Raw genomic sequence first — 26,296 nt, 5'->3', positions numbered from 1 at the left:
AATGGAAAAAATAGATAAATACAAGTCTGCATATTGAATAACTTCTTTCTTTATATTCATTTTTTAGAATTTTTCATTTCTATAGGTTTTGGGGGATCAAGTGTTATTTGGTTACATGAGTAAGTTCTTTAGTGGTGATTCGTGAGATTTTGGTGCACCCATCACCTGAGCAGTATACACTGAAATAACTTATTTTAACCAGTTATCTAATTTCTTACCTTGGCAGAGGAGCTGAATTTTAACTTTACACCTACAGGCAGATGAAGGTATTGCAGAAGATATATAGCCTGTACAATAAAATAAACATAATTTGCACACATGAGAACGGGAGAAAATATTTTATTACTTCTTTGAGCAAAGTATAGTTTTCTCTTTACAGAAATAAGTACACCAGGGCCTTAGTAAATGAATGACAGTTTTCAGTTTATTTCCAGATAAAAGTTGGTGATTTCTAATTATGGTTTTAATCAGTTTATTGATTTAACCTAAAACTCAAATGCTAAATCTCTTTGGATGCATTGGAATTACATAAGAAATATTTACGGAGCATTACTTTGAGAAAGTAGCAAAAAATAAATTCCAAGTGCATATGAAAAACCTGAGAACTTAAGTAACAAGCTCTGAAATCCTATGGTCCTGGAAGAGCAGAAGAAAATACACACTAAACCACAGAACAATGAAAAATACAGAATAAAGCAAAAGTAAAGCAGAGAGGAACATAAATTTGTCACAAAACTGGACAAAGGATAATTTAGTAAGAGGTGCTCCATAAACACTTGCTGCTTGTTGTGGTGGTGGGAGGAAGATGCTGCTGGTAAAGAATAAGACATAGGTATTCAAGTAAAATTAGCTAAATGTCATACTAAGTATAGAGGGAATGGGGAAAAGATAGTATATAGTCTTAAAGAAACTTTTGAAAAAGTAAGAAAAATACAAGATTGAGTTAATCTCCTTTCTCTGTATCTAATCATCCTGTAAGTTCCATTAGTTCTACAAGTATTTCTCAATTCTGTCCCTCCGTTTTCGCTGGCATGGTCTACATCTAGGTCTCCACCATTTCCCATCTGCATTGCTTCAGTAACAGGTGTCTTATTTCTGATCTTGGCCCCTCCATCCATTTTCCACACCTGCTGCCAGGGTTATATTTTGTTAATAAAATGAAAATCTGTTTTATTTTCTTTTTTAAACATCTTTAATATTTTCCTGTGAGTTTCAGGATAAAGTTAAAACAACCAAACTTAGTCCACAGAGCTTTCTACAACCTAGTCCCTGCAAGGCTCTGATTTTTTTTTTTTACATCCACCTGGCTTTATAGCAATGCCTACCTGCTCTCTCATGTCTCTGTGCTTTGCATATGCTGTTCTAACTACATTGGATACTCCCTTCTCCCTTTCTCTATGTGACTAACCCTCACTCCTCTTTCATATTTCAACAGAAGTACCACTTCCTTCAAGAAGCCTCCTTCCTTTAGAAAACATTTTTCTGTGTTTAATTTGTTGGTTTATTTGTCCATCTTCTTTGCTATCGAAGATGGGAACCATATTTCTCACTTCCTCGTCTAGTGTGTCTATCACAGTATACGGCATAGAGCCGGTACAAACAAATTCTTGCTGGAGAAAGAAAGAATGGAAAGAAGAGATGCAAAAATCAACTATGAAAGTTTGAGCAAAAATAATAATTCAAGATAATTCAAGACTGAAACCATCCTTTTGTTACTTAAAACCAGTAATTAGTCACATTTTCTGAATGATCACTTGATATGGTTTGGCTGTGTCCCCACCCAAATCTCATCTTGAATTGTGGCTCCCATAATTCCCACCTGTCATGAGAGGGACCCACAGGGAAGTAATTGAATCATGGGAGTGGGTCTTTCCTGTCTGTTCTCCTGATAGTGAATACATCTCACAAGATCTGACGGTTTTACAAAGGGGAGTTCACCTGCACATGCTGTCTTTCCTGCTGCCATGTAAGACATGACTTTGCTCCTCATTCACCTCCCACCATGATTGTGAGGCCTCCCCAGTTATGTGGAGCTGTGAGTCAATTGAACCTCTTTCCTTTATAGGTTGCCCATTTTAGCTAGTTTTTGTTGGCAGCGTGGGAACAGACTGATACAGTAAATTGAGTGTTGCCACAAAGGGCACCTGAGAATGTGGAAACAACTTTGGAACTGGGTGATAGGTGAAGGTTGAAACAGTGTGCAGGGCTCAGAAGATAGGAAAATGTGGGAAAATTTGGAACTTCCTAGAGAATTGGAGGGCTCAGAGGACAGAAAGATGTGGGAAAGTCTGGAACTTCCTAGAGACTTGTTGAAAGGCTTTGGCCAAAATGCTGGCAGTGATGTGGACAATAAAGTTCAGGCTGACATGGTCTCAGATGGAGATAAGGAACTTGTTGGGAACTGGAACAAAGGTGACTCTTGCTGTGCTTTAGCAAAGAGACTGGTGGCTTTTAGCCTCTGCCCTAGATATATGTGGAACTTTGAACTTGAGAGACATGCTTTGGGATATCTGGTGGAAGAAATTTCTAGGTAACAAAACGTTCAAGAGGAAGTGAAGCATTAAAGTTTGGAAAATTTGCAGACTGACCATGCAAAGGAAAAGAAAAACCCATTTTCTGGGGAGAAATTCAAGCCTGCCACAGAAATTTGCATAAGTAATCAGGAGCCCAATGTGAATCACCAAGACAATGGAAAAAATGTCTCCAAGGCGTGTTGGAGACCTTCCTGGCAGCCCCTCCATTGGAGGCCTGAGGATTAGGAGGGAAAAATGGATTCCTGGGCCCCCCCTGCTGTGTGCAGCCTAGGGGCTTGGTGCTCTGCGGCTGCTCCAGCCATGGCTAGAGGGAGCCAAGGTACCATTCAGGCAGTGGCTTCGGAGAGTGCTGGCCCTGGGCCTTGGCTGTTTCCACACGGTGTTGGGCTTGCAGGTGCACAGAGGCCAGGAATTGGAGTTTGGGCGCCTCTTCCTGGATTTCAGAGGATGTGTGCAGATTCCTGGATATCCAGAGATTTGCTGCAGGGTCAGGGCCCTTGTGGAGGCCCTTACTGGGTCAGGGCCCAGTAAGGAGGGGAGATGTGAGGTTGGAAACCCCATGCAGAGTCCCCACTGAGACACTGGCTAGTAGAGTCATGGGAGGAGGGCTGCCATCCTGCAGACCCCAGAATGTGTATCTGCCAAAGGCTTGTGTGGTGCGGTGTGCCTGGAAAAACCTCAGATACTAAATGCCAGCCCATGAAATCAGTCAGGAGGGCGGCTGTACCCTGCAAAACCAGAGGGACAGAGCTGTCCCAGATTATGAGAACCCACCTCTTGAATCAGGGTGACCTGGATGTGAGACATGGAGTCAAAGGAGATCATTTTGGAGCTTTAAGATTTGACTGTCTCACTGAAATTCAGACTTGCATGGGGCCTGTAGCCCCTTCTTTTTGGTCAATTTCTTCCATTTGGAATAGATGTATTTACCAAACACCTGTACCCCTGTTGTATCTAGGAAGTAACTAACTTGGTTTTGATTTTACAGGCTCCTAGGCACAAGGGACTTGCCTTGTCTCAGATGAAACTTTGGACTGCAGACTTTTGAGTTAATGCTGAAATGAGTTAAGATTTTGGGAAAGTGTTGGGAAGGCATGATTGGTTTTGAAATGTGAGGGCATAGATTTGGGAGGGGTCAAGAGTGGAATGATATGATTTGGCTGTGTCCTCACCCAAATCTCATCTTGAGTTGTAGCTCCCATATTTCCCATGTGTTGTGAGAGGGACCTGAGGGGAGGTAATTGAATCATGGGGGCAGGTCTTTCCCGTTCTGTTCTCATGATAGTGAAAAAGTTTCATGAGATCTGATGGTTTTATAAAGGCGAGTTCCCTTGCACACACTCTCTTGCCTGCCACCATGTAAGACATGGCTTTGCTCCTCATTCACCTTCCACCATGAAGTGTAAGGCTTCCCCAGACATATGGAACTATGAGTCAATTGAACCTCTTTTTTTTTTATAGATTGCCCAGTCTCAGGTATGTCTTTGTTGGCAGTGAGGGAACAGACTAACACACTGCCCAGTTGATGGCTTTCCTGTAACAGACAGAACTAATTTTACATTTAGAATCAAAGCATGCAGAGTCCTGTTGAGATAGCAAACAAAACTAAAGATGAGTATTACAACCTTTTCTCACTTGGTAGAATTTAACACAATCTTGGAAACTCCAGGAAAAATAACAAATGAAAATGTTGCTCTCAAATCTGACCCTGCATTTCTTCAAAAGTAGAATAGAGTCATCTTGGAGGAGCAGCTCAGGCTTGTAAGTTGGGTAGCTGTGGGTTTGAACCCTGACTGATACTAGGCAGTTGTATAATCTTCAAGACTCTATATCTGATCTTGTTTAGCCTCGGTTTTCTTAGCAAGTAGAGTAACATCTACTTGCAGTGCTGCTGCAAAAATTAGAGCTAAAGTGTGTCAGGTCACTATTTTTAGAATCATTACAAATCCCCAGAAGGCAAAGATGGTCCGAAGAAAGCCATTTACAGGATGCCTCAACTTTGAGTTTGTGGCTGGAATTTGGATCTAAGAGATGGGAATTATGTGTCCTCAAAAGCAGCAGATGGGCATGATAGGGCCCTAAGCAATTTTACTACAATCCTTTTGGAAACCTCTAATTGTTCTCTAAAGAGTTAACTTCAATTATCATTAGCCATCTGCTGAACCAATGGGATTTCCTCTGCAAGTGCCAGCAAGAATATTCCTGCCAGATAAAGAGAAAATGCTTTTGAAATAAAACTTGTAGAGCATAACTCACACGTAAATACTTTCAAAGTTAAGAGGAAACAGCCTGAGGCTAGAGCCACCATTAATATTCAGAATGCATAAAATATGCATGTTGTATGCTAAGAAAGAGTGAAACGTAAGCAGAGAGTTACCAGTGAAGGCTACATCATCTGAGTCTGTTTCAGAGTGACCTCTGGACAACACCATGTTACCAGGGCCAGTGGGATTAAGGAAGACTATCTCCCAAGGCACCTGTTCATAAAAAGAAAAAGCAGGGTACCGTGGTCAGCCAATGGGATCAGGAAATTCAAGATACAGAACCTAGTACTTGTGCTACCCTTAGCTAATCACATAGCTACTGCCATATTGCAGAATTCGTTGGAACCAAGTGGAAAAATGACAGATGCTAAAAGAAGGGAATTTATAGAGATTTGGTGTAGCATTTTCCAGACTCACCTAATCATATAAATCATGCAGGGATTGTTGAAATAGAAAATTCTAAGCGTTTCCCGGGAGGTTGAGTCAGAAAGTCTGGCATGGGGCCGAGGATTTTGCATTTTTTAAACCTTCCAGGTGATTCTTCTCATCAGGCAGGTTTGACATGGATGTAGTCCAGTGGTTCTTAAAGTATTGTCCCCAGATCAGCAGTATCACCGTTACTTGGGAACTTCTTAAAAATGCAAGCTATTGGGACCCCACTCCAGACCTATGAATTGGCAACTATGGGGTGGAGTGGAAAGAGGGGACAGCAATCTGTGTTTTCGAAGCCCTCTGGTGATTATCATACATACTAAAGTTTGAGATCTACATTTGTCAAATGTGGCCCAGAGAGCTGGAAGTGGGGAGTGTAGCCGCTAATTAGGAAATTCTCCTGGCCCAAATTCTCCTAGGACTAAGAAGGTCATGATTTAAATCCAGATACTAACTGTTGCTTTTCCCTTGACTTCATTGTCTCTTTTTCTATTTTCTAAGGAGCAGTTTAATTGTGTGGCCCTTTTTAAATTTCCCGCTGATCAAGGCCAATCCCCTTTCTCCTTCATAGCAAGGATTCTTTATTATTTTTCTCCTTGATCCTCTTGCATTTTTTGCTCCCATCTTAAAGATATCAGTAGAATGACATTGGTAGTATGGCTGAGGCTCACATTTCTGTCAAATGTGTTTTAATACTGGAATGTATCCAGAGAGCTGCTGTAATATTTTTTAATGGGAAGTTTTAGCAAATCTTGTCCTCTTTACAAAGCCTCACTTTTTTTTTTCCACCATTTGGAAGGGCAAGGCAATGCTTAAAGATATTATCCATTTTTAAAATGGCCCTCATTTTGAAGGTTAGATTCTGGCATCAATGACATGCAAATATTCCCACTCAGTGTACAAAAGCAGAAATAAAAAGGGAGTCACTAATCAGCTAATGAGACAATTTTCTGGCACAACTCTGAAGAAAGTGTATTAGTGTTAATTTCTTATGGTTGCCACCACGAAATACCATATGCTGAGTGGTTTAAGCAACAGAAATATAGTACCTCACAGTTCTTGAGGCCAGAAGTCCAGGATCAAGGTGTTGGCACTGTTGGTTTTTTCCATGAGCTGTGAGGGAAAAACCCGTTCCATCCCTTTCTTATAGCTTCTGGCGGTTTGCTAGCAAGCTTTGGAGTTTCTTGGCTTGTAGATGCATACCCGTCTATGTCATTAGGTTCACGAAGTGTCCTCCCTGAGTGTGTGTGTTCCCACTTTTTAAAGAACACCAATCATATTGATTTAGGGGACCATCCTACCTCATCTTAACTAATTATATCTACAATGACCTTATTTTCAAATAAAGTCACATTAGGCACCAGGAATTAGGACTTCAATATATGAATTTGAAAGGGGTGACAAAATCAACTCATATCAAGAAGGGTTGGTGGAGGGAGAAAACCAAATCTAAACTCCAAAATCCTAAAGACCTGACATGATGTTGTCTGTGGGACTTAAAGTGTTTAAAAATTGAATAAAAATCTCAATGACACATGTTGGCCCTGGCTACAATTAAGAAATCTATAAAACATGGATGAAAAAAATTGAAGAGGGGCTAGGCATGGTGGCTCATGCCTGTAATCCCAGCACTTTGGGAGGCTGAGGCGGGTGTATCATTTGAGTTCAGGAGTTCAAAACCAACCTGGCCAATATAGTGAAACCCCGTCTCTACTAAAAGTACAAAAATTAGTCAAGCATGGTGGTGGGTGCCTGTAATCACAGCTACTCAGGAGGCTGAGGCAGGAGAATCGTTTGAGTCCCGGAGGTGGAGGTTGCAATGAGCCGAGATCTTGCCACTGCACTCCAGCAGCCTGGGTAACGGACTGAGACTCCATCTAAAAAAAGAAAGAAAAAAAAAAATTGAAGAGGACACAAATAAATTGAAAGATATTCTCTGTTCATGGATTGGAAAAATTAATCAGTAAAATTTCCATATTACCCCAATCTGCAGATTCAATGCAATTCTTATCAAAATACTAGTGACATTCCTCACAGATATAGAAAAAACAATTTTAAAATGTATATGGAACCACAGAAGACCCAGATAGCCACAGCAATTCTGAGCAAAAAAGACAAAACTGGATGCATCACACTGTCTGACTTCAAAATATACTACAAAGCTCTAGTAACCAACACAGAATAATACTGGCATAAAAATGGACACATAGACCAATGGAAAAGAGAACCAAGAAATAAATCCGTGCATTTACAGCCAACTGATTTTTGACAAAGATGCCAAGAACATACATTGGGGAAAGGACAATCTCTTCAATAAAAGGTGCTGAAAAAAATGGATAGCCATATGCAGAAGCATGAAACTAGATCCCCATCTCTCACAATATACAAAAATCAACTCTAAACAGATTAAAGACTTAAACATAAGATCCAAACTATGAAACTACTACGCAAAAGATAGAGGAAATGCTTCTTGAATTTCAGCTGGAAAAGGACTTTTTGAATAAAACTTCAAAAGCACTGGCAAAAAAAGCTAAAATAGACAAATAAGATTACATAAAATTAAAAAGCTTCTGTACAGCAAAGGAAATAATCAATGAAGTGAAAAGAAAATCTACAGAATGAGAAATATTTGCAAACTATGCATCTGATAATAAATTAATATCCAGATTATATATAAAACTCAAACAACTCAACAGCCAAAAACCAAAAAATCAGGTAAAAAATGGCAAAAGACCTGAATAGACATTTTTTCACAAGAATACATACAAATAACCAACAGATATATTTAAAAATGCAAAACTTCACTAATCACCTGAGGAATGCACATCAAAACCACAATGATATCACCTCACCGCAGTTAAAATAGCTTTTTTCAAAAAGACAAACAATGCTGGCAGAGAAAAGAGAACTCTCACACATGATTGGCAGAAATACAAGGTAATACAGTCATTATGGAAAACTGTATAAAGGTTCCTTTAAAAACTAGAAATAGACTACCATTTGGCATACATCAAAGAAAATGAAATCAGTGTGTTGATGATATATCTGCACACCCATGTTTATTATAGTGCTATTCACAGTAGTCAAGATACGGAATAAATCTAGGTGATCATCTACAGATGAATGGATTAAAAAGAGTTACACACACACACACACACACACACACACAATAGAATACTATTTAACCATAACACAGAGTGAAATCATGTCATTTGAAGCAATGCAGATGAACCTGGGGGACATTATATTAAGTGAAATAAACTAGACACAGAAAGACAAACACTGCATAATCTCACTCATGTGAAATCTAAAAGCATTGATTTCAAAGAAATAGAGAGTAGAATAGTGGCTACCAAAGGCTGGAAGTGGGGGCAACAAAAGGTTGGTCAATTGCTACAATGTTAAATTATACAGGAAGAATAAGTTTTGGTGTTATATTACACAATATGGTGACTATAGAAAATAACATTGTACTACATATTCAAGATAGCTAGAAGATTTTGAAGGTTGTCACCACAAAGAAATGTCTAAAATGATGGACATAATAACTACTCCAATTTGATCATTACACTATGTATATGTGCCTCAAAACATCACATTGTATCCCCAAAATATGTAATATTATTGTGTCAATTATAAATTTAAAAATAAATTTTAAAAAGGAAGAGAATTCAAGTGGTCAGATTTCTGACCTTGTATTATCTGGAAGATTTCCCTGCAAAAAATAAATAGTACAAAGTTTTTAAAGCACATGGTGGGAAAAATATTTATGTTGTACATAACAGATTTTAAATGATCAAATTAAATGAAAGTGAAATTGCTCTATTTATATTGGAGAGGATGAAATGTTGTAGGAATGCCTGCAGTTACGTTATCAACTCAGGTTGACTTCACTGCTTTGAATAGTCAAATTTTTCCCTGGTAGTTTCCAAATCAGAGCAATATACTCATTTAGGGGTTGAAGTTTGAAAGGAAATCAGATGACGCCCATTTAAAAGATGATTAAGGTTTACATAATTCTTTGGACAAGGGGACATTCGAACAGATGTATGATGCTATTACTGAAAACAGAGAGTAATGGTGTCTCACTGTTGCCTTCTTGATTCAGACTTTCTTATTTGGGGATTTTAATTTACCTTTCTGTCCTGTACACAGACAAACCTTCAAAAGAGTATAACAAACAGCTTTACTTCTATTATTATTATTATTATTAAGACAGAGTCTTGTTTTGCCACCTAGGCTGGAGTGCAGTAGCAAGATCTCAGCTCACAGCAACCTCCAACTCTCCGGCTCAAGCGATTCTCCTGCCTTGACCTCCCAAGTAGCTGGGATTACAGTCATGGGCCACCACACCTGCCTAATTTTTGTATTTTTTAGTTAAGATGGGGTTTCACCATGTTGGCCAGGCTGTCGAACCCCTGGCCTCAAGTGATCTGCCCACTTCCGCTTCCCAAAGTGTTGGGATTACAGGTGTGAGTCACCACGCCAGGCCTATATTTACTAACAAAAGTTTCACCTTGAGTTTGGGTCAACTGCCTCTGCTGGTCTCTTGACTCCACAGTCCAGTTGTTGGCACCAATTTATCTTGGTGCTTTGGAAGCCTGTAAAGGCAGTTCATGATCATTCAGAACATTCTTCAGTGTTGTTTCTAATGCATGTATTGTTAGTCTTATCCTGACCTTTACATTGTGCCAGTAAAATTCCATTGATTGTACTTTTTCATCACTGTATTTGTGTACCCACGTCCCACTTTTTAAAGGAAAAGTCATGGTTGAAAGACATGTGCTTGTGTTCTAAGAAGTGATGCAACTGTTTTTGGAAAAAAAAAATGGAACTTTAAGCATATTTCTAAAGTTCTTTTTGTATCAACACTTCTTGCTGTGTTTTCCCAGTCGCGGTGGTGTTTGACAAACACCCAGCTGACACTAATCTGGTACACAGCTGAACAAATCATTTTCTTAAAATGGTTCCCCCAAAAGGCTAATTATAAATATAAATGCCTGTAATTACTTAGATTACCTGTCTATATACAAATTATTATAGGAAATATAGAGGGAACTGCATTTGTATGATCCACTCAACAACATTCACGATATCCTGTAATGAGTTCACACTTCAACTTCACTCAGACTTCACAATTATACAAGAAATTAATTCTCTCTCATGGTGGAGATAGTTGCCCAAACCTGTAGTGGCTCTCCTCTGCAGTGAGGTTGGAAATAGCTACTTGAGATGCCATAGACAGCCAAAGTCCAGTTAAGATCAATCCTAGACTGGGCGTTGAAAAATTTCTTTAGGTCTTTCAGTTTACATTAGGCATCTTGTTCGTTGTCTTTAAAAAAATGTATAATTGTGCGTAGTGATGGGATTAGTGGCCCTAGAATATATTTCTGTAACAATTCCACCCTTGAATGAATGATAACATCAAATAGGGCCAAATACATTTCAAGCAAGAAGTTCTGCTTTAAGAACTAATGACCAATTTCTAGTGATATTATTAGAAGTGTTATAAAATGTTTTTTATTTCCTGTATTTCTATTGGGGAAAGAGGACAAGAGCAGGATGGATAACTCCAAGTGCTTCCAATCTCTACTAACGGAACAATATCAGATCATGCCTGAAGGAACATGTCTCCATCTGATTTTAGTATTGTTTTTCTTAGTAGGATTTTTATCCGCTCTCCCTTCCTCCTTGCCTTCCTTCCCTTCTTCCTTTCCTCCATCTTTCTTCTCTGTCTCTCACTTTCTGTCTTTGAATACTTACCAGGTGAATAAAATCCACTTGATTGTGCATTACCTGAGAATAAGAATCAGGTTATTTCTAGAATGATGAGACTCTATCTGATGCAAGGAGAAAAGGGAAGTAAACTTTTTTAAAGTTTACAATCTATAAGTGCTTTATATCCACTATGTCATGTAATAGCCAACACCTTTCTATGAGATTGTTATTATAAATTTTCATTTCAGAGATGAGAAGCTTGAGGCTCATCTCTAAATTATGGCTTAATTAACTTACTTCCTCAAGGCCTATAGATTTATGTGGTGTTATTAGAATTTAAATCCAGGTTTGTCTGGCTACAAATTCTGTATTTCCACTGTAAGTTTCAAAACATTTCCATTGTTTACAACTGACTGCAAATATCCTGATGTTAGAAATTATGTTAGCCTTAAGAAAATAATTATAGTTTCTTAAAGAAATGATGAGACTAAAATCTTAGCTTTCTTCTCTAGTCTTTTCTTTTTTCATAAAGGTAGAGATTACAATTCTCTGAAACTGTGGGTATTATTTTTAGCCAGAAAACATGACAATATAGAATACCTTACTTTAATTTCATTTTCAATAGTAAATTTGTAGTTTCTTTTTTTAACCATCATGTGTTTTTTCTTCCTTTTAGTTGTTAAATGTAGAAAACAGAATTTAAAATTCCCAACTATATAACAAAAAAAGAAATATTTGTATTACATGATAGCAAAATGCCATCAAGAGACACTATTGAATTTGCTTTCTCACACAGAGAAAAAGTAATAGTGAAATGGGAAAAATGGATATTAGACTTGAAATCAGAGCTACTGGTTTTGGAATATAGACTCTTCCATTTATCTCATACGTGAATTTGGGTAAATGATTTAAAACCTTTAAGCTTCAGTTCCATCATCTACGACAAAGGTCTTAATGCAGATTTGCAGGATTGCTGTGAGGATTAATATGAGAAGACTATGTTAAGACTGTCCGAACATTTTTAAGAGTAATGTAGACATACAGCACTAGTACTGCCAGTCCCCACTCCTGACCCCGTGGAACATCCTGCCTAGCTATGATGGTAGTCTTTCCAGCAGATCTGGACAGCTTCACGAAATGAAGCCTCATAAAAGTCTTTTATAAAGACTGCCCCAATAGACCTGCCTAGGTTAGTGGACCTAACAAGTGGACACAATTAAGCTAGATGGATCCTCTAGGCCAGCCTGTGTTCAGGTGAGAGATATCCGCTGCCTTTTTCCACCTAAGGCCTAAAATACTAAGTTGGAGCTTTAGCCCTTTAACTTAATTCCTGTTAAAATGCAGCTATCTTAGTGAGTGATTTCTATATACTTTGCTGGGAGCAACGTGTGACAGAGGAGTGGGAATGGGACAGGGAAATCATGAGTTGGACACAGAAGAGACAGAAAGGCATGCCTATGACTAGGAGAGGCTTGGTAGGCAGAACTAAGGGGATGAATGACAGTGTTCTCCATTTCTACAGTCTCTTCAGATTCAGCCATGCCTATGTGGTTTATCTTTTGCTGTACTTTCAGTCTATTTACCATTACCCCTCACAGAAATAGCTATTTTCATTGAACATCGTCTGTGGTTTAGCATCCTGCTGGGAACTTTACATATTGCTAAATATAGCAAACTTATACTGTTATTACTGTTTTTCAGATGAGAAAAAGAAGACTCAGAGAGCAACTAAGTTGCAAAGATAGTATTAAAACTTTGCATTTGAATCCAAACCTCTTCACTTTCTGCCAACCGTACTGCTTGTCATATTCCCTTAAATTAAAAGTTTGTATTTTCCTTCCTATCAAGAATGTGAAGGAGCCTATCCCAGTCACAAAGATTAGGATATATAGTAGCAGCAGCAACAACAACAACAAATCCCCAAATCTTAGCATTTAAAAATGGCAAAAGGTCTTCGACCCCATATAACATGTCTGTTGGGGATCAGCTGTGAGAACTTGGAAGCACATTGTCCTCATCAGGGACTCGGGCTATTGGAGGCCTCAAGCATCACTAGACCCCACAGCACACAGAAGGGAAGAATTGTATGGCAGCTTTTTTTTTTTTTTTTTTTTTTGAGACGGAGTCTTGCTCTGTCACCCAGGCTGTATGGCAGCTCTTAAATACTGCCAGAGCAAGTATTATGTGATGCCAAACTAAAGAAGTATGGTTGTTCCTCGGTATCCACAGGGGATTAGTTACATGACCACCTCCCCCATACCAAAATCCCAGGATGCTCAAATCCCTTATATAAATTATAGTAGTATTTGCATACAATTTATGCACATCCTCCTGTACATTTTAAATAATCTCTGGATTACTTATAATACCTAATACAATGTAAATATTGTATAAATAGTGATTATACTGTATCACTTTTTTATTTGTATTATTTTTATTGTTGCATTGGTATTTTTTACTATTTTCTTTTCTCAATATTTTTGATCTGTGGTTAGTTAATCTGCAGTTTGCAGAACCCCCAGATACAGAGGCCAACTGCGCATTGTGAGCAGGTATAAACCTATCATGTACTGGAACAGAGGAGAAATGAGGTACTCGTGAGCAGCATTAATGTATACACCAGAATCTCAGTAATAAAGACAGAATAACAGTGAAGAAAATAACTACAAGAGTGATGTGTTTTTAAAAAGCTAGCTCCTCCAGCTGAGTTTGTGACTCTAATCCCTGCTTATTTTGAGCACTTTCCATGTGTTGATTGACTTGGAAAGGTAGGAGATTACCAGCAAGCCAGACCATTTGGGCAAACATGGGCATATTTTTAGCAAAGCCGAACAAACTGGTTGGTCACTTAAACTACCCAATTTAGACTTATGGTAAGAATAGCACACGGTTCAGAATTGCCAAGACTGCTGCTTTAGTCAACAGAAAATTTTTCATATGCATGGTGGTAATGCAGTGCATCTCTGGAAGAAATGCAAGAGTATTTTAACATTTGGTCCAGAAGAAATATGTAAAGGGTGTTTGTAGAATTTGGTGCCCTCCTCAGTGACTTGAGGTTATGGATTTGTGAACTGAAAATCTGTAATTTGTTCAGGTTATTAAAACACATTCTAATTCAAAATCATTAGAATGGCAAAAAACTTCCACTTTTAGGACTCTATGAAACCTACATTAACCTTAAAGTAACAAAGCTAGTAAGTGTGATGTAGTAGAAGGGGCTTTAAGGAAGGCAGGGTTCATAAACCCATCATGAAGTTACTTACTGCAAGAACTTTAATTAATTTCAAATCTTTCAGGCCATTTCTCATCTGTTATGTGAGAATATTAAGTAAATGTGGCAAGTACTGTTGATTCTACCTTCAAAATATATCTTGTACTATTCACTTCTCTCCATCTCTGAAACTCCTAATTCAGGCAAAACTCATTTCTCAGCTAGACCACCACACTGTTCCTAATACATCTCCTCTTGCCCACACCAGCCCACTCATTACTCAGCAGACAAGGATCTTTCCTGCCCCAGGTTCTTTGCACATGCTATCCCACTCTTTTCCCCACCTCCTGCATGCTACAGCTCTGTTTCTTCCTTTAACAGCTTAAGTACTTTCTCAAAGCATTTTTTCTTGCTATTCCTAACTACAGTAGATTTCTCTATTATTTACTATCTCAGCTCATTTGTTTCCTTCATGGTGCCTATCCTATGTAGTAATTTGTTTCTGTTCGTGTGTTTACCTTTGGTTTTCTATATTACAATATGAGTTTCCCAAGGGCAGAGACGTGCTTTGTCTTGTCTGTCCTTGAATCCACCGAGCAAAGTGCCTGGCACATTGGAGGTGCTGAGGAAATATTTGTGTAATGATTGAAGGAATTGCTGTGAAGAATATGTGAGTTAATTAAGTGCATCTTTAGGTACCTGGGTAGTGCTTGGTTAATATTGTTATTCTTTCCCTTTTCTTTACCAGTGCTGCCCAATCAATCTCCATTTCTTCTACTCCATACATTTCCCTGCTGAAGGTATACTAGCATGTTTCCCCATCATATGCAAATATCCTAGAAATCTAAACTAAAAGGCAAAGATATTGAAGTACAGAGAACAGAAGAAATTGCTCTTGACTTTGATACATTTTTCTTTTAATATATCTGTGTTTTTGTTAATTATACACTGAAACTCTTACATGACCTTTCCTACACCAGATTTAGAGGTTTGTAATCAGCGGACAAATGTTTGTTTCTTATGATTTCTTTCCATAGGTTATACAGTATCTCTAAGTTTGTCTTGAACAATGCTGTTAAAAAATAATTTTAATACTTCATTGTTATTATTCAAAATCGGTGGAAAATGAAGATGCAAAAATGCAGAAAGTGGTTATAAAAAGTTAGCTAAGGAACAGTAGAGTTAAGACAAAGGTAAAAGGAATTAAGCATGCAATGGATGGTTACCATTTAGTTTCTATTGGATACATTAAAATTAAACTGATTAATAGTGTCTTTATTTACAAAGGAAGCAAGTAAGTTTAAAGAATAGCATGAAACGGGCCTGGCACAGTGTCTCACGCCTGTAATTCCAGCACTTTGGAGGCTGAGGCAGGCAGATCACTTGAGGTCAGGGGTTTTAGACCAGCCTGGTCAATATGGTGAAACCCCATCTCTACCAAACAACAACAAAAAAAATGAAAATTAGCCGGGTGTGGTGGTGGGCTCCTGTAGTCCCAGCTACTCAGGGGGCTGAGGTGAGAGAATCGCTTGAACCTGGGAAGTGGAGGTTGCAGTGAGCCAAGATCGTTCTGGGTGACAGAGCGAGACTTTGTCTTTAGAAAAAAAAAAAAAAAAACATGAAATGCTAGAATTTATTGGGTATTATATCTAAAAGGAGAGCATATTTATGAAATTTAAATCAGTTTTTTTAGCTCTCTGTAGAACAAAATCCCCACTCTAAAATACATTACCTCTTGCATATTTGACTTTCTTACATGTTTTTAGTCTGATTTTGTTTGAAAGTAGTGAATTGCCAATACAGCTTGCTCCTTTTGTCCCCTGAAAGGTGAGCAAACCCACCCTGTCATTTACTTATGAGGAACTTATGACTCAGTGAGGTGAAGGAATTAGTCCTACTGGAATGCCTCCATTCTTTGTAATCAGTTGCCTGAATTATTTTAGAGTCTGTTTATTTTAAAGGAATCTTTCATAGTTCTGGCAAAAATTTATTTATAAATGGCTTTCAGTTTGGGGTAGAAAATATTAACTATTACACAGCTGATCATTTTAGATGTACAAGAAGTAAGGCACTCAGGATGTCCTTAACTTTGTTTTCCTCTTGGTTGGTTAATCCCTCCATATGCAATGGGTTTTTTACTTCAATCTGTTTCTCCTTTAAGACCACTGAAAGTTAATCCATGGAGATCACACTCTGTACCTTCTGAAATAACTCTAACAAATCAAGTTTAAAATTTTCCTGACCCTTCTTCAAGTCTTCCTTCACTCCTTAACTCCTGCCAGTGTGTCCTGGGAATTTGCCTCTGGACTTTGACACATTTACTCTTTAGATTTGTTATGTCCCACATTCACTGAACTTTGCCATATTCTTAATGTTGATCCGGATTTGCAGAGGGGGTTTTGGAGTTCTGCCCATATTCCCAATGTCTAATCCCCAGCAAGCCTATCTCTGTTTTCCTCCACTATCCACTGCCTTAAATTAAATTACCATTATGCTAGCTACATTTCAAGTTCTTGGTAGCCACATGTAACTACTGGTAATCATATTGGACAGAATAGAAAGTTGTATTGAACAGTGCTACCCTAGAGTATCGAGACCTTCACCTACCTGTGCCAGCGTCAGTATCTCTCTCTATAGATGAAATATCTGGGCAACACAAACTAGAATGCCTCAAGGGTCCATAAAATCATTTGGCAAGTTAAGTCTCAGTAAAAATATCCTTGATGTTTTTTTCTTTGTAGTTAATGATGCATTTTCATTGCTTTCCAAACTCTTTCACAAGGCTTACAAAATCCATCATGACCTTTACCATTTGTCTAATTTCATTATTTCTCTTTCCCTTGAACAGTACTCTTTTGAACTATTTTACATTTCTTGACTCCAAGTCTAAACTTGCTATTCTTTCTGTCTAGAATATTCTTCCTTTCCTATTCAGTGTTTCAAGTATTCTCTGGTGCTATGGGACACTTTAAGAGGAGGAGTTTAATCCCTTTGGACAACTTAGAGATGTGGAATTAATTTAATGTTGCTTATTTCTATCATTCAACATCAGAAAGCAATTTAAGGCACAGGCAATGTGAAACTGAATTTGGTACACAGAAAATTATGAAATACTAAACTTCTTAAGGGAGGATTCCTTAACCTCAGAAACTTAGATTGTTCCTATTGTTTTATAAGAAACAAATCTTTTGCATATTTATCCGTAGATGTGTATGTGTGTATGTAACTCCCTTCCCCCACATAAACTTTTCCCAACACTCCTTTACCCCACACCTGAACAGACAATGGAGGAGAGAATGGAGGAGCTCTGTGAATAAAATGCAAACTGTATTTGAATGTAGCCCAATATTTAACTCAAAGAAAATATTTTAATACTAGCCAGAACTTTTGAGAAGCATGCTCTAATTCATCCTTTCTTTTTCTTTATGACATCTGTCTAGAGGGAACATTTGTGGAAGAGACTCATCCACAGAGAGAGTAGGGTTGGCAGAAGCAGTGCAGCTCACAGATAGGCTGCGGTCCTTCCTGTAAGGCAGCACCCGACCTCTATCTAGTGAGAAACATTTAGAGAGAATAGGCTGACTTACAGCAAAGAATGACAAAGAGTTGGGGTATCCCCTTTGAAGGTACTTCCTAGCATTATTATAACATCTTTTTTTTGAGATGGAGTTTCACTCTTGTTGTCCAGGCTGGAGTGCAATGGCATGATCTCAGCTTACCACAACCTCCGCCTCCCAGGTTCAAGCAGTTCTCCTGCCTCAGCCTCCCAAGTAGCTGGGATTACAGGCATGTGCCACCATGCCCCGCTAATTTTGTATTTTTAGTAGAGACGGGGTTTCTCCATGAACTCCCAACCTCAGGTGATCTGCCCGCCTCGGCCTCCCAAAGTGCTGGGATTACAGGTGTGAGTCACCGTGCCTAGCCATATTATTATAATGTCTTAAGCTAATATATTTGAATGGATGACAAACATGGTCTGGCACTTCACCTGTATGCTTTTCCCTGTTCTTCCTTTATCCATGTTTGGGGTGCAGAGACGAGGATAGAGATCTCTTCAGGAAATGTGTTTACTTAATGACAATAAGCTACAAGGAGCCTTTCCTGATACTTTTACTCAAGACTTGAGAATTGAACCTGATGCTATGCTTCAGACTAATAAGAAAATGAAAAGAAAATTTGTGAAGTTTTATAATATACCTATAGTTGCAATATCATCCTGAAAATGCAGTAACTATGATGAAGATTTCCCAAATTCCATTCAATAGATCTCAATTTGACCAAGATCAGAATATTCAATTAAACTTTCAGGCACTTAAAGCAAGAACTCATAATCTTCATCAAGCCAAAAATATACACCCACTTGAGAAACTATTCACAATTCAGATGAAATGTCTCTGGTCATTTTTCTTTTCAGTTATTGCAAAATCTGCTTCAGTGAAACATGCCCATCTGTTTCTGTATAATTAAAAAATATCTTGTACAAGTAATGAAGTACATGAAATCAAACACACTTGTTAAACTAATGGCATATGGAGTTATTATGCATGTGAGACTCAAGGCTCAGTGATTAGATTACGCCTCTCCACTTCCATTATGACTGCAAATTGGTATGCAGCCATTTTCAAATTAGTGACTGTATTAGTTAGTTCATGGGCTGCTGTAAAGATCTGCCTGAGACTGGGTAAATTATAAAGGAAAGAGGTTTAATTGACTCACAGTTCCACAGAACTTGGGAAGCCTCTGGAAACTTACAATTATGGTGGAAGGGGAAGCAAACACATCCTTATCCACATGGCGGCAGGAAGGAAAAGTGAAGAACACAGAGGGGTGGGGAAAAGCCCCTTACAAAACCATCAGATCTCATGAGAACTCACTCACTATCATGAGACCAGCATGGAGGTAACCACCCCCATGATTCCATTACCTCCCACCGGCTCCCTACCATGTATAATTCAAGCTGAAATTTGGATGGGGATGCAGCCAAAGCATATCAGTGGCAACATATAAACACCAAGACTCATGTCTAGTTTTGCAGAGTGTTGGTTTTATATGATAGCAGTTACTGTTCCTATGCAGTGAAGTGTGATACAGGCTCTTCCTAAGGCATTGCAGGAAACCTCTATCATTTCATCACACTCACTATGCTAAAAGCCATGATGAAATCCATGACTGTGCTCTCTAGCACTTACTTATGTTTTGATTACTACAAATAATTTTTTTTACATTTTGTTTCTTAGGATTCTCAGGCACAAACACCCATGCACCCTATCAAAACAAAACAAACCATAGCAAATATATGTAAACACTTTTGGAATATGTACACATAGATAAACAAGTGTATAGAATGTAACAAAGTTTCTAAACCTTATCACATTGTTTATTTTAGTTGCCAGTACTCAACAATTATTCAAGAAATTCAGACCCCAACAGCGTTAATGTCTCAGCAACGTAACCTGAAGCTCAGCAACCCAAGTCTATATCAGTGGGAAAGCCTGAGTTTGTGCATTGTCCAAATGTGAAGGTTAATTTGAATTATTTTTCTAGACATATGGAGCTCTCCTTTACTTTCAAAAAAGAGAGAAAGAAAAAGTTGTTGCACACCTACCGTATTAGTCCATTTTTACACTGCTGAAAAGGACCTACCCAAGACTGGGAAGAAAAAGAAGTTTAATTGGACTTACAGTTCCACATGGCTGGGGAGGCGTCAGAATTATGGTGGGAGCTGAAAGGCACTTCTTACATGGTGGTGGCAAGAGAAAATGAAGAGGAAGCAAAAGCAGAAACCCCTGATAAACCCATCATATCTTGTGAGCCTTATTCACTATCATGAGACTAGCACAGGAAAGACCGACTCCCATGATTCAATTACCTGCCACTGGGTCCCTCCCACAACATGTGGGAATTCTGGGAGATACAAGTCAAGTGGAAATTTGGGTGGGGACACAGCCAAACTGTATCACCTACTTTAGCTTAAACATGGTGTTAGATATATTCACAGAAGACACAATGTTTAATTCTAATAATGACCCTGAGAGTAAGAATTTTTATCTCTATTTTTACTGATAAGGAAAACTAACGCATAGAGCAGATCATTGACTTCCCCAAGAACACAGTGCTGAGGCTGAGATACAAACCTAGTCCTGGAACTCTTGAGTTTACTCCTTTTCTAATGTACCATGCTATCCCAGGTCAGTGAAAACCTACTTATGTAGTTACTATACCTGGAATTACATAAGCCTGCTCAAGGACATGTAGGGGCAAATCAACCTGTGAAAATAAAGTACAGCAGAACTGGAAACATAAAACCTGTGAGTATGCATATCTGATTCCTGGAACACATAGTCAGGACCACAGTCAAATGAGCTGAAGGTTAGTTCTGGGCCACAGTCCAATTGGAAATAGAAGTGTCAAATAGAAAACCTATAGCAGAAGTCCCGGTAGGCAAACTGTGCCAGTTGAGTGGACTATTGGAGATCATTTTGGTGTGGTGGGTCCATGAAAACCCAGTGCCTACCAGATATACCAGCTTTACAGCAACGGACTAACTAATTCCAGACACTGCAGACTGGCTTACTATATGCCTGCCTGTTATAGTGTAAGATGTTTTATGCAGATTATCAATGAAACCTCACCACAGCCAGGAGGAAGCAAGATTATTTTATTACTTGCCATAGTTTAGCATGGCAGGTTGAGTAGTGGTAAAGGGCATGCACTGTAGAACTAAGTTTTCTGGGTCTGTCTTCCAGTTCTTATTGATTCTGTTATCATTTGTTTGGGGTAATTTACTTAACTCTGTCTGTTACCCACTTCATTTGTAAACTAGGAGTGAGATAGTTCTCAAGTTTTTAGCTTTCCAAGACTATAAAGAGCTTCAAATGGTGACTGCCTCAGGAAATTGCTAGGCAAGTATATGATAAATAAAGAATAAAATTAAGTAACTTGCGTAAATTCATAAAAGTGGTATGTGGTGGGGCTGGGACTTAAATTCAGAGATATCTGACTCTGCAAGTGAGGGACCTCAGGGACTTCACCTGTGAGGGGACTAGGGAAAGCAGATATCAACACAAACCCAAGAGTCCTCTTATTTTCTCTCTTATCCTGTATTGGCTACCATTTCGATGGACGTCATGAAATTACTAAAAGTAATTTCTGAATCTCCTTTGCATAAGGCCCTTTCCAATGTTAGCTGTGCACTTAAAATATTTAATTTTGCATGACTAAATCCACCTCCATCTTACTTCAATACTATTTCGCATTCTCTGGTTTCTGAGGAATTCACAATAATGGGCCCTAGGCAAAAATTTTAGATTAGAGTATAAAGAACCCTACTGAGTTTAGGCACATCAGTAATGCCTTCTCCAAAATAAGAAATATACTTTCAATTTACATCATAAAATGAGATTTTTAAAAAAGTTAAAGGTTTTCTTGATGCATTTCCTTAAACTAGTATTTCAAAAGATAAAAATAGCTTTTCTCTGTTAAGAAGGAATGGCTGCTTTATGTGTGCTTTCTTCTTAACTTGACATGAAGCAAATTTAAGCACTATATAGCTAGATCTGTTCAGTCTCATCAATATATGAGAAAGTAAATTTTCATAAAAAAAAAACTTTACCTGTGCCAAATCAAGTCCTATTAGGTTATATAAGATCTGTTATTCCATGACTGAGTCCTTGGAATGCATCCCAGTTCAGTCTAGTAGAGTTTCTTTCTCTGGATTTCATATGCATAGACATACGCTTGGTAGACAGAGACACTGTGTGAATTTGAAAGCAGGTATTTTCAAGTAAAAGCCATGACCAACAGTTCTAAATGAGAGCAAAATCTCCTGTGTTCTTTTTCACAAAACTGCAAAACTGTAAGAACAACACGGGTGTGTTTTTGTGCATTTTCTTGCATCAGCTTTTGTCTCACTGTTACTAGTCTTTCCAAGTTCGAAGGGGTCATGTTTAGTTTGGTTTTCAACTCAGAAAATATAATAATTATATTTATTATATTTTAATATAATATATTAAATTATATTATGAAGTGATGCAATATGTATAATAGTAGGGAAATTAAGCAAAGATTTTGAAGTCAAGCCTCTTTGGGTTCGAATAGTTCCTCAGCCACTAGCTAACTATAGGGCTTTAATCAAGTTATTTAAGCTCCCCAGTAGATTAGAGAAGAAACAATCTGGAGACACAGAGACCTCTCAGGAGGCTACTGCACTGGTTCGAATGAGAAGTTCTCTTTAGAATGAAGATAATACAATGAAGAGGGAAAATCTTCTTAGGATTTGGCTTTTGGGAGGCAAATATTCTGATTGACTCTGGTAGCAAGGACTCAAAACCCTTTTTACCTAATTTATCTGATGAAAATACACTGATGATAGAGCACAGATTTGGTACTTCTGATGAAGAGGTAAGGCTACAAAAAGACATATCCACAAATGGCACGATAGGTAACATTTTTCATCTTCATTCAGTCTCAGCAGAAAGTCCTTGAGCATCCACTTATTTCAGATACAGGGTTAGGCATTCAATTTGGTGCTGGGTATATATAATAAAAGTTCACCAGCTCAAAGACATAGAAAGAAATGCTGTCCATGTTTATCTGGACTTTTTGTTTCAAGCAACAACAAAATTCAGATTTAAAAAATGACATTTATTGATGAAATACCTGAAAAGTCTAGGACTTCAGAAATGGATGGACCTTGGTGCTTAAATGATGTGCGAAGAATCTGGGTTTTTCTGTCTCTTGCTCTGACTTCTTTTGTACTGGTTTCATTCTCAAAGGTACTCTTTTCATGGTAGTAACATGGCAACCAGGAGCTTCAAGCTGTTGTCTTTACCATTTGAGAAACTTCAGTGGGAAAAAAATTGCTTTGACGTCTCAAAATTTCTCAGAAGTTCCAGCAAATATTGCTGATAGATTTATTGACCTAGTTTAGGTCATATATCTCTATGTTCCTTGGTGAGCTAATTACCTTGCACTACGCTTGACCCTAATGAACCTTATAGACTAGAATAGAGGAAAGTGGCTCCAAAAACGATAATTGAATCATTATTACTAGCATCAAGGAAGAATGACTTGAGTGATTAAAAATTACATATGTCAACTGTACTATCTAATTGATTTAAGTAAGTACTCTTTTTTATTGCAAATGACAGAAATTCATTCCAGCTTAACCCAAATGAAATTTGATATAAAAATATCATGGAACTCAAGAGCAAGTAGCGCCATAGGCCTCATAAGGAACTGAAATGAGAAAATGAAAATCAATTGGTATTACAACACTCTCTCTCTCTCTTTCCACATCTGTATTTAGGATATGTCTCTGTCTTCATTCAAATATCTCTCCTTCTCAATGCACATGATTACTCAACAATTCTCAGTTTCAGCCACTGAAAAGAGATCAAAATTAGTTTCCCTCATTCTCAAGTCAAAATTTGTGGAAAAAAAATATTATTAGTCAAACTTGTATCTAGTGACCACTCTTGTCCAACCAAGTATGACATAGAGACTGGGTTAAACCAACTGCTTGGTTTGGGGGTAATTCTTGGAAAAATAAGGCTATTGTAATGTTGACAAAAATACCAAAAGCAGTCCACTGCAACATCACAACCAACCTTACTGACAGAAGATCTTGTTCCTGCTATAAAATTCATCTTTATCTTATGGACTTTAGTAAATCTGCAAAGGTATAGAATCTATACCTTTAAAAATGTCCACACAACAATATGAAAAATGGCAAGTCAATCTCCAATAATGAAATCTTGTATCAAAATCAGGCTACATGACTGTCACCCTGGCAATATATACGTAAAGAATCTAGACAACAAATAAAAACTCAAACTACTTGCTTATTTACTTGCTGTTAAGTTGCAAGTTGTGGAAAAGAAATTAATCCATTCTAATGAATATTTATCCATTTCTTATGAATTTCCAAATATGTCATCAGAAGTTAAGGCAGCAGATTTGTAGACAGAGTCACTTTCCCTCAAAGACTGACAGACTACTTGAGGAGACAGACAAGTAAATCACTGATTGAAAAATAGCAAAGATATTTGATAAATGGGGTACACTCAGGATGCTATAAAATTTCAGAGAAGAAAACATCCTACCTCAAGGGGTATATTAGTTTACCAGGACTGCCGTAACAAAATACCCACAGACTGGGCAACTTAACAGAAATGCATATTCTCACAGTCCTGGAGGTGAAGAGTCTAAAATCAACATGTTGGCAGGTTTAGTTTTGTTTGTGGCTTCTCTCTTTGGCTTGCAGGTGAACACTTTCTCTTTGTATCCTGTGCCTGCACATCCCTTGTCTCTCTCTGCATGTTCAACTTTCCTTTTCTTATAAGGATACCAGTCAAATTGGATTAAGGCCCACCCTGAAGACCTAATTTAACCTAATTACGTATTTAAAGCCCCTATCTGCAAGTACAGTCACATTCTAAGATACTGGGAGTTAGGTCTTCAACACACAAATGGTAGGGTGAAGAGGTGTGCACAATCCACCCATAACAAGAGAAATTTTCCACAGTAGTGATGCTCGACCCAGCCTTAAAGGAGAGGGTATAACCCTGTGGATAGAACAGCAGAAACAAAGGTATAAATGCAAGAGTGTGCATTGCTTATCTATGGAATTTTAAATGGTCTGGTAAGGCTGGAGCTTAGGATACAAATGAGGAATTGAAAATTGGCAAAATGTGAAGTTGGAAAGGTAATTATTGATTGAATTATAAAAGGTTTTGTATTGAGATGGGCTAAATCATGGTTTAAAAAATGTCTCAAGATATAATAGTACAAACACAACAAAAGTTTATTTCTCTCTCAAGGAATAGTTCAGGGTTGGTGCTACAGGTCCACTAGCAACTCTCTTCCACAAAGTGATTCCAGGATCAGACTCCATTCATCTCAAGGCTCTCATCTGTGTGATCATGCCTGGCTGGCTGTGCCCAAGACTTTCACTTTAAGGTCTGAACCAGTAAGTGGTACACTCACTCCTGCTATCCTGCCATTGGTGAGTACTATTCACATGACCTCTCCTGGTTGCTGGATTATGGGGATTATAACATAAGGGGGTTGGCTGGATAACCCCTTCCCAGTTGTAATTCTATTATTATGAAAAGACAGAAAGGCATTTGGTACTAGGAGCTGTCATCATCACAGTCTTATAGTCATAGTAAGGAGTCTGGGTTCTTATAAATTTGAGGATTTTTAAGGGGGAGGGTCGTGATTAACTTTTAATTTTAAAATGTAATGCTAGTAGCATTATAAAGAAAGAATTTGTGAGGCAATGTCAGAAGCACAGATACAATATGAAGGAAGCTGTTTTGGTAATTCTGGCAAGTGATTCTGAATTAAGGCAGTGCTAGTAGGAGTGTAGAAGACAAAACAGATTCCAGTGATATTTTAGAAATAAACTCATCATGATTCCTGACTGATTTCTTATGAGAAGGGAGGAAGAGGAAAATTCTAGTAACTCTTAATTCCTGACTTGGGTGAATGATGAGATTTTTGTAACATTAAATGAGGAGGAGAGGGCTTGGGAAAGGCTCAGTTAAAAACATACTGAGGTTTGAGATATCTGTGGAATATCAGAGCAAAGGTATCCAGTAAGTCCTACACACAAGACATATTTTCAGGGGCTGAAAAAATACTTTTCATGTTTATTATAATAATGACAAAATGTAATTGGAATCACATGGGGATGAGGTCAACTATAATAATCATAGATTTATATAATGACATAAGAATGGTGATTTCCAATTTTCATTTTATGCCCAAACAAAACAGGTCTTAGGCAAAACAGAAGAGTTTAAATACTACCAAATTATGAAAGCAGTAGTTTAGCCATTTTATAAGTATTCAATGGCAAAAAAAAAACACACAAAAATTTTCCCTTAAAATTCATAGATTCATAGATTCAAATTCTATAGAAAGATAAGCATAAAACAGAAAATCATTACAAGTTAGAGGAGCTTTTGAACTTGACAACTCTTTATGTATGAGTATTGCATTAGATATGCACTGTCATTGAAGTAGACATTTGATTAATAACCCTATGCTCTTGCAAGTATCTATCAAGTATGTTGAAAAAACAAGAAGCAACCAATTTTATTCTTCCATCTATCTTGCTGGCAAATAACTAG

The 26,296-nt window shown here is 37.9% G+C and overlaps 1 protein-coding gene across 4 annotated transcripts in view; it reads left to right on the top strand.

The window, feature by feature from the left end:
* The window catches only part of PTGER3 (prostaglandin E receptor 3), a 200,105-nt gene that overhangs the window by 85,340 nt on the left and 88,469 nt on the right, over positions 1-26,296 (top strand). The window contains exons 3-4 of one of the 4 annotated variants that reach the window (XM_025374609.1): positions 12,650-12,674; positions 13,442-13,506. The exons of 1 other annotated variant lie outside the window; for it this stretch is intronic. In XM_025374609.1, coding sequence (XP_025230394.1) covers positions 12,650-12,674; positions 13,442-13,506 — 90 coding nt within the window. Of the gene's footprint in view, positions 1-12,649; positions 12,681-13,441; positions 13,507-26,296 lie in introns of those variants that run through there. 2 more of the 4 variants (XM_025374564.1, XM_025374514.1) reach the window with 2 other exon arrangements.

The sequence above is a fragment of the Theropithecus gelada genome, chromosome 1, assembly GCF_003255815.1.
Source record: "Theropithecus gelada isolate Dixy chromosome 1, Tgel_1.0, whole genome shotgun sequence".
Taxonomy (NCBI): domain Eukaryota; kingdom Metazoa; phylum Chordata; class Mammalia; order Primates; family Cercopithecidae; genus Theropithecus; species Theropithecus gelada.
Note: the sequence above shows the minus strand (reverse complement) of the source record. Positions and strands in the feature narration are given on the sequence as shown.